General features: G+C 32.9%; 1 protein-coding gene across 1 annotated transcript; it reads left to right on the forward strand.

Annotated features, from left to right (window-relative positions):
- The first annotated feature begins 16,553 nt into the window (after window positions 1–16,553).
- LOC125211613 lies at window positions 16,554–18,017 on the forward strand. The gene is made up of 2 exons (XM_048111485.1): window positions 16,554–17,022; window positions 17,279–18,017. The coding sequence occupies exons 1-2, from the start codon at window positions 16,724–16,726 to the stop codon at window positions 17,874–17,876; spliced, it is 897 nt and encodes a 298-aa protein (XP_047967442.1). The 5' UTR covers window positions 16,554–16,723; the 3' UTR covers window positions 17,877–18,017.
- The last annotated feature ends 509 nt before the right edge of the window (window positions 18,018–18,526 follow it).

Raw genomic sequence — 18,526 nt, forward strand, 5'->3', positions numbered from 1 at the left:
TGGCAATGCTCTAATTTTAGTTTGAGTGTTTTTAGTATGTAAATCATGGAGGATTTACAAAATCTAATTTATTGATGATATGATGAAATTCTAACCTAAAAAAATAAGGCCCGTTTTAAACGGTGTAATGAACTAACGATGATGTGTATGCTATAATCAATTATTTAGATTCATCCACAAAACATATAAACTGTTTCCATATTTTATAATATGACCTCCACTAATTCGAATGATTTTTCTCTCTATTTTACTTGACCAATTTTTACATTATTGTTAACTCTCGAAACTCTAGATAGTGGATCGATGGAGTAGTAAATATCGACGATGTAAACTTTATTTGTCATTTTTTCAGATGAATATTTTGAGTTAGACATAGATTTTATTCGTGGATGATTAACAGTCGGGATAATTGACATTACAAAATTTTAATACAAAATCAATAAATAAAATATCTTTAATATGTGTCAAAATGTTGCTTCATTTGCTCCGCAGTTTTCGATTGTACAAAATTTGGCCAAATAATTTATTTGACCAATTTTTACATTAAAATTTACTTGACCAATTTGAATAATTTTTCTCTCTATTTTACTTGACCAATTTTTACATTAAAATGTGTTTTGTTAACTATCGAAACTCTAGATAGTGGATCGATGGAGTAGTAAATATCAACGATGTAAACTTTATTTGTCATTTTTTCAGATGAATATTTCAAGTTAGACATAGATTTTATTCGTGAATGATTAATAGTCGTGATAATTGACATTACAAAATTTTAATACAAAATCAATAAATAAAATATCTTTAATATTTGTCAAAATGTTGCTTCATTTGCTCCGCAGTTTTCCGCGATCTAGTTTTTGATCGTACAAAATTTGGTCAAATAGATTTGTTGTTATTTATAATACAAACATTTCAATCAAACTATGTAACAAATATGTGGGGTAAAACAATCAGTAAAACATGTTTGATATATGTAAAATAAGGTGTCAGAATGCTGCTGCATTTGCTCCATAATTAACCAACATTTTCCATGTGTAAAACATAAGTTGATTAAGGTTAAAACATTTGAATTAATTATAATACACCTATTGATATAACACTTTGGCCCACGGAGCCAAATCAACGGCTGCAAAAACAGGGTAAATTGAAATCGGACGGCCCACAAAAATCGTGATTTAAGATGAAAGGAATATGTGTAGGTGGCCGACAAAATACTATTTTTACTTTTCCCCTACATGCAAAACTGTCTCTCAATATATTTAGTCACATTAAAACCTCATTTTTCTTTGTGATTGGGGGACCCACGAGTATTTTTTTGTCCTAGTGACTACTTTTCTAGTTAAATTCAAGAAATGCTCATTTATAAAAATAAATTACTTTTTTATAATATTTAAAGTGATCGGAAAAAATTAAGAATTTGGGGAAGATACAAGAGAAAGAGATGATTGATTTCCCACATTATATTCTTCAACTTTCTATATTCTTCAAATTAATTAATGTGTACCCTGAATTGATGCATGCCTTAATAGTTAAAATAAAACTTTCTCTATCCTAAAAGAAATCTCAAAACTTTGAATTTCACGTATCTATATGTATAAATATAACTTTAAAAATTATATATATATATATTAAATTAAAAATAATTATATTAAGAGTCTAATGAATATCTTAATTGATACTTCCTCCGTTCAAAAAAAATAAACAAGTTTTACTATTTTGGACTGTTCACAAAAATTAGACCAATTTATAGATGTGAAAAATTTTAAATATTTAAAAATATTATATTATTAGTGTGGAACCCACAATCTACTAATACTACTTCTCTCTTATTTTCTTTCCCTCTCTCTTGCTATACTAATTTCACATTAAATTCATATTATATACATTTATGTCGATTTTTGGTAGACTATGGAATATTGTAATGCATATTAAGTAGGAGTATATTGATTCTATTATAGATAACTGATATACTTGCCGGAAACTAACATGCTCAATTAGGTTGTAAATAAAACATATACTAATGTGGTTTATCACAAAGAAAAAAGTTACCTATTAGTACATTAAAAATAATTTAATGAAAAATCTAATGACATCCAAATCGCATATGTTCAAACCAATAAATTGACAATATCGTGTATCATAAATTAATGACTAGAGACTCCAATATTTCCTAAACATCAAATTAATAACTAAAGTAGTCTAATTTTTCATATAAAATTAATGTTTATCTTGGTTATACCAAAACCATGCAACTTTAGATACCATTGTTTCTACATAGACTTCAAATTAATCTAACACTATTTCCCAACTTCCAACACAATAAACAAATACGATAATAAACTAGTACTTTTCACTTTTATACACTCAAATCAATGTTGAATCCAAAACAATTCCACGTAAATTCCTTCGTCCATCTCGGAACCCTTGAAGAAAAACACACGCTCGAGGATCTTCAGAGTCACGGAGGAGCCCCGATCTGTCCGTACAACATCACCACTTGTCTCAATAGAGGGTTGCCCTTATTAGGCCATAAACCTGGCTCGTTTGATGATACGACCTCGAAAGCTCTCAGCGACGTTTGATTTGATTGTGCAACTTTGTCTCTGAAATTTCGATTTCTTGATTACAAGTTAGACATTTTTTTATGATTTGAATGATGATAGTTAAATATTTTATATAACTGTCATGAATATCTATAAGGAAATATTGTTAAGAATTACGATTGGAGTAGGATTGAGAATACATGTCATATTTGCATGAGATGAATAATCTATAAGGAATGTTTTTCTTTGTTTTATGTACTCAGGGGAGTGTTATATTGCTAACTCAATACCTAATTGCTAACTACAACTAAATAATAGCCATTAGATATTCAAATTAAGGGCCTAGATCATCAACCAAGAAATATCAATACGATAAAAAAAAACGTCAATAAAGCCATAGGATTAATTCCATAAAAATATCAATAGGGGTATTAATGTCAATTAACCACATGTTTAGCTATAACTAACTTTTAGAAGAAATCGCAAAACTTTAAATTCATAATAACATATATCAAACTAAAGATAATTTTATAAGGATTCCAACGATATCATTTATGCATATGTTCCGACGTCAAAATTTGAAAAAAAAATCGCAAATTTTTCATTTTTTCGTAAAGCATAAATGTCAACATACTATATAAAATATGTCAATATAATACATGTGTCAATATAAGCAATGGGTTAACATTCTTAAAGCATCGTGTTGACATTCTCAAAGCATTGTGTTGATATTTTCGAAATACTATATTGACATTTTCATCTAAAACCCTAATTTGCCGTTTTTTTTATCTTTTTTGATTTTATTAATAAAAACGAAAATTACACGTGGCAAATTGTAGACCACACGTTTTCTAAAATCCTATGGCCTTAAATTAGTTGTAGTTAGCAATTAAATGATGAGTTAGCAATTGATCACTCCCCTATGTACTCATATTCAAATAATCTATAAGGAAAGTTTTTCTTTGTTTCTATATATCGTACTATATTATTTTTGGAGATGTGAACAATGTTTATTCCATTGTGTTGAAATTATATTATTTTTGGTTTCATTTTTCAGCTTTGAAAATATATTTTTCGGCATACAAGTATTTGAAATGATATAAAATTTCGGTACACTTCGGTACAATATACCGAAATTAACCAATTGGATCATGCAGATTGAAATTATGACTCTACATCTTCTGTTTTATTCTTAATGTTGCTTTTCCTTCCTTCATGCGATCAAACAACTTCAGAGAATCATCAATTGATCACATACGAAGAGAATTATTGTCAATCACTGTCACACATTAAGCAAAAAATAATCAAACATCAAATTAGTTCAAAATTTCAATTTTATAGACATATTCTCTACTTTATAATAGCTAGACAAAATTATATAACTAAACAAAAAGATTCAGTTAGGATCTAGATAAGGAAAATCAAGAGTGTCCAAACAAGAACCACCCCGATTATCAACATAAACATGTCCAAGACGTATCAGCTTCACATCTAATTCATATAGCTCTTGGAAATAATCACTGGCGCGGGTGATCTGAAATTTTAAAACAATATTAGACTATGTCCACAAGATTTTCAACGGGACTATACCTTAAAGTGATCAAAGCCCATCCATGCCACATACTCCTCGAGGTCATCTATATAATTGCTTTCGGAAGCTGCTGGATTCGTGTCATCCAATCTATTTAGAAGACAAAAAATATGTGTGATATCTCAAGTTAATAACATAATTCGTATAGAAGCACTTACATGAGGGAACAGCCACCACCGAGCTTCTTAGCCATGCCAAAGTTCACAAACATAGCCTATACAATTTATTAAAAAAAAGAATTGAGATTAAAGCCAAAATAAATACAATTAGACGATTGGTCTTACCATGACATGTCCTAGATGGAGATTCTCGTTCGGCTCTGCAATGAAGCGTGTGCGTACTTTTACACCAGTGGCGTGGAAATGCTTGTTTAATATTTCTACTGAATCTGCATCTTCCTACAGACCAAAAAAATAGAACGACAGTGGGATGTAATATCTTGTTTTCGTCATGTGTACGACCACACTATTGCATGAGGTCAATTCTATTTGCGATAAACCAACCGAAGCTATATTTTGAAGTAATTAATATCTTGTTTTCGTCATGTGTACGACCACACTATTGTATGAGGTCAATTCTATTTGCGATAAACCAACCAAAGCTATATTTTGAAGTAATTGAACAATACTTACTACTCGCATCCAAGATTCAACTCAAATAGAATTATTTACATCTACCAGATTTCAGGATATGTGCTTCTAAATTTCCAATTATTCTTAATTTTAATTCAGTCGTAAATACTCAATGAATTAATCTATCCATCTAACTTGTCACAAGACAATTTCATCAAAGATAATTCCTCTATCTACAGACCAACAAAATGCTTGTGAGCAAAAAACAACGAGACAATAAATAAACAGGGACACAAGCCTGTGTGAAGGCAATATTGACTTCATCGTCCATCCTCCGGTTCCGGCGCAGGTTTTCTCGGAGCGAATTATCCTCCGGTGGTTCCGGCGCAAGTTTTCTCGGAGTCGTCCTATTCCGGTGTAGGTGCAGGTTTTATGAATTATGGGAGAGAAAGTAATTAAAGTAAGAGAAATTTCGGAATATAGATCTCAATTCGCTGACCTTTCGAGATGAGGGATTAAATTCGCTGACCTTTCGAAATATGAATCCGAGGCATCCGAATTTTCAGAATAAGGGTTTTTCACCTTTTTATTTATATTCTCTTCATTTTTCTTATTATTTCCCTTTCAATAATTATAATTTGACTAAACTATCCTTTAATCCAATTTCTCAAAAAATTCATTCTACTCCCTCCAAACTCCACGCTAAAAAAAGTCAATCTTCTCTTCTCTTCTCACATTCACCGCCTCCACTTCGCCGCCGCCTCTTCCCGGCGTCTCTTCAACGTCTCACTACTCACTAGCTTGGACTTTGTTTTCTGAATTTTTCAGAAGTTGAAGATTGGCTCTGAGTTGGAATATCGGCGTTGTCGGATAGTTTTTGGAAGATGGCTATGTCAATCATGCCCTAACACATACATTAATAATGTCTTCATTTTCTTTCATTAAAAATTAAATTGTAATCAATATGTGTTTGTGGTTTAAATTGTAGTCAATATGTGTTTGTGGTTGATCATGTAGTAGAGATTGAAAGCATTCTTATGGACCCATATTTCAAATTAGTATAAAGAGAAGAAATGAATTGGGCCGTGCATGCACGGATGTGACACTAGTATAAATAAATATCCACTGTATAATGGAATCCACTTATTTTACTTGACTTTACGTGTACTACCTTCACTTGTTTTCTTTTAGTTTTGAGTTGATAAAGTTGTCATACGATTGGAAAACATAATTATTGTGATTTGTATTAACCCAAGTAAAAACGAACATTTATATACGAGGTAAATTTCGTAGAAATATTTATATTATGACAATTATATCAAATTAATTAGAATTTAGAATTATATAATTAATGTATGGTTAGAATATGCCTTTAAATAACACAATAATCGAATTTGTATATATAATCGATAACAATATTAACACAATAAACGATGACAATTAAATAAGACTATTTATTTTGTGGACAGTTTCTAAAATGAACAAAAAAATGATTACTCTTCACGGAGAAAGTATGTGATATTATTCATATCCAAGAAATAACATTCATAAGTATTACTAAATTTTATTTAATCCATCCATTTAAATATATAAAAAATAAGCTATTGCTGCTCCAACGATAGCTGCTTGTTTCCTCATAAAATTGCTAATTTTGTGATGCCAATTTTGTTGGTTTAACCAACTCAGTTTTGTCACATTATTAGTGATGTAAACAACTTTACCAATGATGATATACTACCCCCATCCCTGAAAATTTGTTTCATTTTTCTATTTCCGTCCGTCACCTAAAATTTGTCTCATTTCACTTTTTACTATTTTTTATAGTGGACCTCATACTCACAATCCACTAATTAACTTTTTCAACTCACTTTCCATTACATTTCTTAAACTCGTCCCGGGTCAAAGAGGGACAAATTTTTTAGGACAGAGGTAGTATCATATATTTCCATTCTATTCACATTTTGATGTCCAAGCCAGTATATACTTCCGCTTGATAAGTTAGTAATGCCTAGATATAGATACTTATATGACTATTTCTAAGTGTTTGATATCATAGTTAACCTATTATGTCAGCCCGTGGTTTTCTCAATGGCCCATCCGAGCCCGCAAATTTTTCCTTAAAATACAAAGATATGTATCTCACAAATTTGGTCGGATAGCATTTCTACCTCATTTATTATGATTTATTAATACAAAATCTAGATAGTTTCTTGTCTACCAAACTACAATGAAAAAACCTTCATCCAAGCTTATCTTGACACGAAGCCCGCATTTCTTATCTTATTTAACAAATCTTGTTATATCTCATCTTTTTTATCAAACGAGCCCTTATAATATTTGAGTTTTAATGATACGATTTTTGATTGATAAAATGATATGTTTTCATGATAAACTAGGAACAATTTATTGGATAGTCATGAAGTTTTGTCTAATTATAGACTCTTTTGCACATAATCAAAAACCAACCGGAAAAACTTTAAAGTCAGATTTGTTTGCAATTATCTTCGGGTGAAAATTTTGACATATGTGTGCAGTATAATGTTGTTCTTTTTTCATTAAAGATGTCATTTTCTTTATTAATGAACGATATCACATGTCCTCAGATGTTTTTTATTGCCATGGAGGGAGTACTATGCAATTTCACCAAATTCTTTGTCTAGGAATGACTATGAAGGAGTTCAAACTTCATTTTTTTCAGTTTATTTTATAAAATCGAAAATAACAGGATTTGAGAAAATTTTATGATTTTTTTTAATTAAGCCACTTTATAATTCACTAGTGAAGCGAAGAGTGAGAGCCGTTGGATGAGCGAAAAAAATATTTTTAGTTGTATTTAACTTTTGTAGGCGCCAAAGAAACAAAATAAATATACTTGTGCTCCTAATTTTTTTGGCTTTGTACTATATTATTGAAATTTGAAACACAAAATCAAAACCCATAAAGCAGAAAATGAAGGAAGAAGCTCCCTTGAGCTTCGGAGTTTCAGTAGCCGTCCGATTGAGTTTTAGTTTGAAGATTTAATCTGAGCCGTTGGATCTAAACTAGCCGTTGAACCAGACTAGGTTTAATTTGACGCAATAAAATTTCCTCCCGATTGACAAAGATACATAATTCTTGGTTTTGTTTTCTGCCTATGATGGAAATCAAGGATTGATCAAATTCTAGTGCACAACGTAGATTTGTTATAGATTCATTTGTTTGTTTCGAGTCTTGTTCGAGCGGACATGATAAAGTTATCTAAGAGCCCAAGTTCCTTTTTACATTTGAATGACGATTTCGCGACCAAAACGAAAAATGCAAATGGAGTCAAGGAAGGAGAAGTGTTTTACTAACGATGATAAAAAGAATTTTGAAACTTGTAAGTATGTGATGTTATTCATATCCAAGAAATAACATTCATAAGTATTAAATTTTATTTAATCCATCCATTTAAACATACAAAAAACAAGCTATGCTGCTTGTTCCTCATCAAATTGCAAAATTTGTGATGTTCTTTCATCACCTTAAGACATTACGTATTATAATTAGGACAAGAAAAATTGAACAAAGAAAAGAGAACTTGATATCTGAATGATAAAATAATTCGCATATAATTATAATACTATATAAAGAGATTTTTTTTATAAACAAATCAAATATCATCGAGAGTGAGTTATCTAAAGATGTGATTGTTCTCGATGCTCATCTCTTCACCAAGAGATAAACCAGGGGAAAGCTCCACCTCACAGTTTGAAGACCTGGTCAAATGGTCTATTACTCTTCGTAACACCGTGCGAAATCCATGACGACCTTCCATCACTTTGAGAACTTTTATGTTGGGAAATGAAGGAAGAGTTTGCTCAAAGGAGTTGAATAAGCGGCAGAAAATCTATGAGTTTCAAACAACCGTTGCCAAATACATACATACATGCAATTAAGCAACACTTTATTAGTAGGAGTAGAGAGAGAAACGTACCTCTAGAGTGTCCAAAGTCAATGAAACTATAGTGGCATTCCCAAATTGGCGAAACATCTTCCCAAAGTTGGCATGAACGTCATGCAAAAAGGGTCCAAACCAATGAATGTCTAAATACACTTGTTCCAACATTGGAAGATTCAACTTTGAACGTCTCCAAGCGAGATAAGATTTGTATCTAAATGTGGTAAGCAACGAAGCAGAGATCTCGTCCAAATCTAAATAGTAAAAACCCTCGATTTCAAGAACTCTGAGCTTTGGAGACTTTATAACAACAAGCTTGCCAATCGTATCCCCGACCAGCGTAAGCTTCTCGAGCTCCGGGAGGCCGGAGAAGGGCTCCTTGGCGTCGCGATTGTTGGCGAAGCGCAAACGGGTTTGAAGGTGGAGAGTTTTCAAATTCAGCAAAGATATCCGCCCGGGCACGATGAACGGGTCGCCCGAGGGGTTCCTGAGGTCGAGCTCCCGCAGCATGAGTAGTGGTTTTAACGGCTTTGGATGTGTCGATTTTATCGAGGATGAGTAGAAGAATATCATCACTGAGTTGGCCAATTCGGTCTTCCTCCATTGTTGGAACAACAAAATACTACAAACACAAACTTTTACAAAAATATGCAAGTATCAATATACTACCTTGTAATCAAGAGAATATATAAATTGCTCTTCCTTCCTTTGGTGATGAAGTTGGGCCGTCTTTATTATGTCAATTCTGGGTCAACCATATTCCCATGTTTATAATCTTAAATAAGTACAAAGAAACTCATAATACTTATGCCTAGTAGTCGAATATTCTAATGATATAATATTTTTTTCAAATAGAGTCCAAACAATATCTTCTCATACTTATGCCTAATAGTCGAATATTCATGTCATTTTGATGCAGTAGAGTAAGTAGTGTAACACTCCGACATTTTCAACTCTTTTAAAATTGATTTTGAAGGAACGTCGAATATGTAGCTGAAAGTTATCTAACGGCCCAAGTTCTTTTTTACATTTGAATGACGATTTCGCGACCAAAACGAAAAATTAATGCTAATGGACTCAGGAACGAGAAGTGTTTTACTGACGATGATAAAAAGGAATTTCGAATATTGTAAGCCTCAAATTTTAGAAATAGATTAATATCTCTTTTTTAGAAGCTCAATTCTTTTTCTCGAGAAACCTATCATTAAGAGCCCAATTTTACACTTACAAATCTCAGCCTAAAGGGGATATGGAGAGAAGAATTAGATAGAGAGAGAGTTGAAGACGATGCAAATAAAAAGGGGATTTGAATTTCTCTGATTTTGGGATTTTAGAATGGAGATTTCTTAGTTTATGTTTGGGCTAAGGAATGAAGGAAATGGGTGTGTTTAAAGAGTCTGGCTGCTTTTAATCAAAGTACACGTTGTTGAAATGGGCAATGCATGCACTGTTTTAATTAAATTTATTTTTTAAAGTTTAATTTAGCATGTTATATTCTTTTATAAAAAGGTGATTTCTGCATACTATTTGAGAATCGAATAGAAAGATAAGTTGAGGATTTAAGCGAATGAGATGAACTTTCTTTTTAAATAAGTACTACTATATGTTACTCCTAGTAAAATAAAGTACTAATTGAGATATGAAATTGAATTTAATAAATTTTTGAATAGTACATGTTTGTCGTGTGTGCAGTGCGCGCATTTTCCTGTGTAGAGTATCTATATTTTGTGAACATCCCAAAATGATAAAAAAGGATTACTTTTCGTGGACGGAGGGGGTACGTGATATTATTCATATTCAATAAATAACATTAATAAGTTTTGAATTTTACTTAATCCATCCATTTAAATATAAAAAAAAACAAGCTATTGCTGCTCCAACAATAATAGCTGCTTGCTTTCCCCTCAAATTGCAGATTTTGTGACGTTCTTTTATCACCTTAAGACATTTTGATACATAATTAATTAAATAGACTAAAAAATTGAAATAGAAAAAATTAGAACTCGATTTTTGAATGATAAAAATATTATTATATAAAAAGAGATTTTTTTTAAGAAAAGCCCTAACAATCTAATAAATAAGGAGTAGTAGTTTAATTAAATTCGAAATTGAGTTTCCTAAAGATGTGATTATCTTCGATGCTCCTCTCTTCAGCAATACATAAACCAGGAGAAAGCTCCACCTCACAGTTTGAAGACCTTGTCAAATGGTCTATTACTCTTTGTAACACCGTGCTAAATTCATGACGACCTTCCATCACTTTGAGAACTTTTATGTTGGGAAATGGAGGAGGAGTTTGCTCAAAGGAGTTGAATAAGCGGCTGAGAATCTATGAGTTTCAAACAACCGTTACCAAATACATACATACATGCAATTAAGCAACACTTTATTAGTAGAAGTAGAGAGAGAAATGTACCTCTAGAGTGTCCAAAGTCAATGAAACTTCAGTGGCATTCCCAAATTGGCGAAACATCTTCCCAAAGTAGGTATGAGTGTCATGCAAAAAGGGTCTAATGCAATGAATGTCTAAATACACTTGTTCCAACATTGGAAGATTCACCTTTGAACATTTCCAAGCGAGATAATGTTGGTATCTGAATGTGGTAAGCAACGGGGCAGAGACCTCGTCCAAATCTAAATGGTAACAACCCTCGATTTCAAGAACTCTGAGCTTCGGAGACTTTATAACAACAAGCCTGCCAATCGTAGGCCCGACCAGCATAAGCTTCTCCAGCTCCGGGAGGCCCGAGAAGGGCTCCACCGCGTCGCGATCGTCCGCGAAGAGCAAACGGGTTTGAAGGCGGAGAGTTTTCAAATTCGGCAAAGATAAAGAGTCGGCGGCGGGGAGGCTGACGTGGAGGCGGAGGGAGGGGAGGGAACGCCACAGGTTTTTCCATCTTTTGGAGAGAAAAGTGGTTTTAACGGCTTCGGATGTGTTGATTTTGTTGAGGATGAGTAGAAGAATATCATCACACACTTGGCTAACTAATTGCATGTCTAGTTGGATGTATGACCTTTTATATTCCTATTTGTCAATAAATAATTAGTTGGACACACCACCTTATCGTGTCATGATGGTATGGAAGGACTATTGAATATTATGTATACCACATGGACTACATTTTGGGCTTCGAATAATGTTGAATTCATTTTTAATTAATTAATTTTTAGTTTGGCTTTTATAATAGGGCTACATTCTAATTTAGAATTCCGATTTGTTGGATTTTCTACAATAATATATGTATTTTTTTTACCAATTGTCTAACAAGAATGGTCGGAATCTTCTAATTGAAAATAGTCATTTTTTTTGCATATCATCATAATATAAAATAACATTATGGTGGGGTATTTTATCTAATGATATATTCCATCCGTCCCATGACAAGTGAGCAAAAATATTTCGGCATGAGATTTAAGGAAATGAGGTTTTGTTAGTAAAGCGGAAAGTAAATAAAGTTAGACAGTAAATAAAGTAGAGAGAAAAAGTAAGAGAGAAAATACCAAAAAAGAAAATGGCTCACTTATCTTGGAACGTCCCAAAAAGAAATGTGGGTCGCTTATATTGGAACGGATGGAGTAATTTTTTTCAAATAGTCCAAACGGTATCTTCTCATACTTATGCCTAAAAGTCGAATATTCGTGTCATTGTGATGCAGTAGAGTAGACACTGGAATTGGTGCATAGCTATCTTAATAGATGGACCATATCGCCCCGTGTTATATGTTGGACGCCGTTGCATAGTGTTATGTCTCCGTCCTGCATCGTCATCGTCAAAAGGGAAGAAAAAAGATGAAGATGAAAACATAGAATCCAACATTTAAATATGAAGAAGTCTTTCACTGATAGAAGCTAAATATTAAGTAAGATCTTATCTAATCACAGTGAGTTCTATAGTAGTTGCAATAACTCCCCAAATTTTGTCATGCTAGAATTCAGTTTAAATATAGCTAGCAAACAAAGAGCTGTAGGTATGTATGTTAAGCCCAGTTACTGGTTTTTATAGCTCTCTATCTCATGTTTGGGTTGGATTTGAATTGTTTATTCAGATAAATTAATGGGCTCACAGGCCCAATTTTATCTCATATACAGGAATCCAAATATTTGTATTAATCAGGAAAAAATAAAGGAAAATTATTGTGGATAAATAATTACTCCTACATACTTGTATTATGTATAAATAAAGTAAAGTAACATTATTTTATCACACCTATTAAATCTATATAATAGTCTATATATGTACGGAAAACGGTTATTTAACCTAATACTATTACTGTTTAATTTTTTATTTAATTGTTTAACCACAATTATCTATTTTGAAAGCCCTTTTCTATGTGAACAGTATTGGTCCTTTTCTCCGACATGTATTAAATTATTTTTATTGAAATTAAATGAAGTAGCTTTTGGCCCACTCCTTTGTCGTATTTAATGTCGAATAAATGAAGTATATTTTGGTCCACTATTTTTAGGTATTAATTTATAGTCATAAGCTATATAAATATCTCCATAGACTAACTTATAAACTTAAACAAGGGTCAAATACTAACTTATAAACTTAATCAATTTTGTACGTTAAAAATATTAATATAAAGACAAAAATTTACAAGCTTTTTATGTTGATAACTTATGTCTTTGTGTTGATATTTAAGTTTACGTGTTGTATTGATATAATTATATTTTTGTGTTGATAATTTTAATACGCAGAATTGAAAGTTATCACGGGAGTAAATAGAGTGCTTCTCTGATATTTTAAAAAAAAACAAAACTAACTAATGAATTTCAAGGGAGGTAAATTTTCACTTGTATGTATGCATATTATTTTCACTTATTCAATACATGTGTAGACATTACTTGCAAATTTAGAAGCCTAGAGCTATTAGCCTATCATAATAAATGACTCATAACTTCGTATATTTAAGAACAAGATCTGAAAATACCAAATTTAGTGCGAAATTCATGTATTTTAATCGAACTAGCCCACACATTTTGCTAAACAATTACTTAAATTGTACTCCTCTTCTTAGTACAGAATTGACTAGACCAATTTCTTAATAAGGAAATGAGTAGTCGTAGCATTTGATAAATAAATATATTGAGATGCCAATTTTGTTGATTTAACCAACACATTGTTGTCACATTAGTAGTGATATAAACAATTTTACCAATGATGAAACATATTTTCATTCTATTTACATTTTGATGTCCAAACCAAATAAATATATATACTTATAATATTTGAGTTTTAATGATATGATACGTTATTTGATTGATAAAACGATATGTTTACACGATAAACTGGGAACAAATTATTGGGATAGTCATGAAGTTCTGTCTAATTTTGAACATAATGATAAACCAATCGGAAAAAAGATTTGTTTGCAATTATCTTCGCGTGAAAAAAAATCGATATATACGTATAGTATAATGTTGTTCGTTTTTTAAATAAAAATGTCATTTTCTGGATTAATGAACAATATCGCATGTCCTCGTATGTTTTTGATTTCCATGGAGTGTGAGTATGCAATTTCACCAAACTATTTCTATTCAGGAATGATTATGAATGAATTCAAACTTTATTATTTTTTCAGCTTATTTTTGAAATCGGAAATAATAGGATATTTAAGAAAAATTTATGATTCTTTTTTTGAATTAAACCACTTTATAATTCACTAGTGACACTTGGCGAGATCAACGAGGTAAATCGAAGAGTGAGAGCCGTTGGATGAGCGAAAAAAATATTTTTCCTTGGATTTTACTTTTGGAGGCGCCAAAGAAACAAAATAAACATACGCGTGCTCCTAATTTTTTTGGCTTTGTACTGTATTATTGAAATTTGAAACAAAAATAAAAAACCATAAACAAATAGTACAGAAAAATTATTGATTTAAAAAAAACACGCAAATTGAATTTTGTATTAAAAAAATCCTATATTCGCCAGGACACGTGGCGAGATCGGAAGGTGAAAGGCGATAGCGAGGGCGAACGAGAGCCGTCGGATGAGGGGAGTCTGGCATTAACTGAGCTGACACGGAAACTAATGCAGTGAAGGAGACAGCAACACAGTGACACATTCACGTGCGCCACCTTCCGTTTCAGAATGTCTTCTCTGCAGTTACCTGCCCTGCTCTGCTGCACACATACACACACCCGCACGTGTCATTTGTCTTCTGTCTCTCCTCTTTCAAATTCTTCATATTTTTATTCATTTTTTCTTTTGATATTAATACTACGAATATGATTGTGTTTTTTTCATTGGGATTCTGTGTTGGAACCCAAAGATTTGGTGCTTTTGTTTGAGTATGTAAAGTAAAATGAAATGAAAAGGCTACTAATATGATGTGTTAGTGGCCCACCTCAATAATTTGGAGAGGAAATATATACTAGGAGTGTGTGGGTAGGATTATTGTAGTGAGGAATAACATAGTACAAATTTGATAACTTTATTTGTGGGGAAGTGTTATTTTGTAAGTACTACTCCATATGATATGATACTGATTGAGTGGAATTTTAAATATAACAAATTGGAAATTGTTCAATTATAGTATGTGGCTAATTAATTTAATACGTAAAATATAGTACTCTATATAGATTTAGACTGAAATTTTTTGTTAAATAAAGTATAATAGTGCCTCAACTCTGCTACTTGATCTAGATTTCATTAACTACGTTTTACGAATTAATAGTATAACGACACTACATAAATATATTTCGCCATGTAATTATTGTAAGATATTATTGCTATATATTATGTGTACCTTCAATGTCGCATGAACACATTGATAGATTGGTTAATGTTCGAGCCAATTTTAAAGTTTTTGTTTATTTATTGTTCGCATACAATTGTGTTAGATGAATACTACTTTAATCGCTTACGGAAAATACTTTTCTTTTTTAAAAATAATTTATTTCAATATGAGAATTATATAGTACTAGAAAAGAGACGACAAAACGTTGTGACACTCTTTCATGTTATGAAGGCAAAGAAACTAAATTAACGAAAGGCATGATAAGCATCACTATCACTTAGTAACTTTCTTAGAAATGTCATTTTAAGCTTACTTTCAGAATTTATCATTAGGTACCCAAAAAAAACGAGTTTGTAATTTGTTGTACTAATAATTGTACTGTCAATTAAAAATGGTGAAACCACCAATTACATGTTAAAAGTATTTCATATTTTATTTTACTATAGTAGTAGTAAAAATGATTGATATGATCCTAAGTTTCATGCTTTAACTTTCCATTTATTAAAATATTAAATTCAATTTCAATTGTTTTAACATAAATTTTCAACATGCTATAGCTAAAAACAGCTCCAAACTTTATATTTTATTATCTGGTTATCAAATTTGTGGGATATATTAATCAAATACTACCATTATTGTTTGACAATTTTATTCTTAACAATTAAATATTACTCCCTCCGTCCCCGATTAAGAGTCACACTTTTCCATTTCGGTCCGTCCCCAATTAAGAGTCACACTTCATTTTTACCATAAATGGTAGTAGGTCTCACATTCCACTAACTCACTTCACTCACATTTTATTATAAAACCAATATAAAAAAGTGGGTCTCACATTCCACTAACTTTTTCAATTAACTTTTCTTTACATTTCTTAAAACCCGTGTCCGGTCAAACTATGACTGCTAATGGGGACGGAGGGAGTATATTTTTTCAGTACATTGTTGCAAACTAATTCAAAAATTACAAAAACTCAATTGGATCCAAACCAAACCAGAAAATTCCAAATAAATTTAAAATTCCAATTTATTCAAATTTCAGATATTTTTGGCACAGGTCTCATTCCAAAATCCAAACTCTAAGGTTATGAAATGATAACAAAGTTTGAATCCTCAGAAACGGGTCGAATTCACACACCCCAACCCGACAACCCGGTTCCCAGCCCTTTATCCTGTCACACACAGCTGCTCTCCAACAAAACATGTAAGGAGGGTTTTCTCCTCCTCCCCCTCTCTCCTCTCTCTCTACCCCTATCTCATCTCAAATCCTCCATTTTTCCTAGGGTTTCTTCCAATCTCACCTCCAAACTTCACAATTCAACCCAAAACACTTCAAGATCTCCCTCGGCAAAACAAGCGATGCATTCGGGTTTCGAAATCACCGGCATCCACCACCCGCAGCAGCAGCAGCAGCAGCAACCCGACAACCCGCTTCTACTGTCCATGAACCCGACCCATATGCTCGACCAAATCCACACCTCCCAACAACCGCTACTCCTCCCACCCCACTACCCCCCCTCCCCCTTCTTCCCCCTCAACTTCAAGCTCGGCCTCAACGAGGTTGGCGGCGGCGGAGATGGCTTGCTCCGTGGGAGTCAGCAATACCACCTGCCCGAGGCCCGACAATCCTCTCTCGGAATGCTCCACTCACAATTTTGGTAAACTATATTTTTTTTTGTTTTGTTTTTTTGGTTTAAACCACGGGGGCACTGAATTCGCCTTTTTGACGGAATCCGACTAATCCTGCTCGACCGGGTTTGCGGATCAAGGCCGGAAGTTTGAACCCGTGACCTCAAAATCACCACAGCTCCACAAATTTTAATAATGTGACATCACATTATTAAAATTCTCAATTTAATTCAAGAAAATTGAGTGTTTTATTTTTATTTTTATAATTTTATAAATATTGCGTAGGGAACCCCTTCCAGCAGAAGCATCCAATGAAAACAGTGAAATAGCTAGGCGGAGGGAAAATCTAGCGACCTGTTTGGACGCGAAAAATAGAGCACATTTCAGCGAGCTGGAAGCCGTGTACAAACGTCACGGCAATGCTGAATCCACCCAAACAGCCCCTAACTTAACACCACTCCCCGAAGAGGAACCTTCGAGAACCAAAGCGAAGAAGACGAAGAGGAAGAAGAAGAAAACGACGGATTCGGATTCGGATCCGCAGAAATTCACTCCGATGGAGGAATTCTTCGAGAATTTAGTGAAGCAGGTGCTGGAGCACCAGGAGAATCTGCAGCGGAAATTCACGGAGGTGATCGATCGGCTGAGCGAGGAGCGGAGGGCGAGGGAGGAGGCGTGGAGGAGTCAGGAGCGCGCGCATCTCGAGCGCGAGGCGGCGGCGAGGGCGCGCGAGAAGGCGATGGCGAAGAGCCGCGAGGCGACGATCGTTTCGTATCTGGAGAAGATCACGGGACAGCGGATTAATATGCCGGCGGCGGAGGCGGAGGCGAACGCCAGCGACGACTCGAATTGCGGAGGCGGAGAGGATCGAGATCGGGATTGAGGGGAGTGATTTGAGCTGGTAAATTAAAATGCGCTTTTTACGGTTTGCAGAAGAATCGCTGTTTTGTTTTTGTAATGTAGAAATTTAGGCGAAGATGAGAACTCATAAAAATTTAACTGACTATTAATAACGTTTAGTTTATATATTTGAGTATATAGCAGATGGATTGCGTCAGTGTGCTGACTAATTTACAGTAATAACTAATAATTTTTAATTTAATATATTAAAATTATTAATATAAAAACATAATTATATCAATAGTAAATTTAAAATATAAACACAAAGACATAAGTTTATTAAAACAAGAATATTGATAAATTTATGTCTTTGTGTTGATATTTTTAACACATTAAATTGATATTAGTTATTAGTACTATAGTAGATAACCATTTTATTCACTTAAGATAGCTTGTTTCATGGAGTAGTAACTTTTTAAGAAACTAAACCAAAATCTTAAACTAAATTAAACAACACAAATACAATTTTGACCGATTTAATTTTAGAAACATTTGAATCAAGTGCATTTAAACAAAATATTAATAAAACTAATTATAAATCTTTATATTACTAGTATTACTATTACGTATGAATAAGAGTACGTAGTAATTGCATAATTTTCCCGGCGTGACGTGGCGGTGGGGCCCCGGCGG

The sequence above is a fragment of the Salvia hispanica genome, chromosome 3 (assembly GCF_023119035.1).
Source record: "Salvia hispanica cultivar TCC Black 2014 chromosome 3, UniMelb_Shisp_WGS_1.0, whole genome shotgun sequence".
Lineage (NCBI taxonomy): Eukaryota > Viridiplantae > Streptophyta > Magnoliopsida > Lamiales > Lamiaceae > Salvia > Salvia hispanica.

Excerpts from the sequence above, each read along its gene's own strand:
- LOC125211613 (XM_048111485.1), top strand. The coding sequence starts at position 16,724 with ATGCATTCGGGTTTCGAAATCACCGGCATCCACCACCCGCAGCAGCAG. Across the intron at positions 17,023-17,278 it reads ATGCTCCACTCACAATTTTG|GGAACCCCTTCCAGCAGAAG; the intron begins GTAAACTATATT and ends AATATTGCGTAG.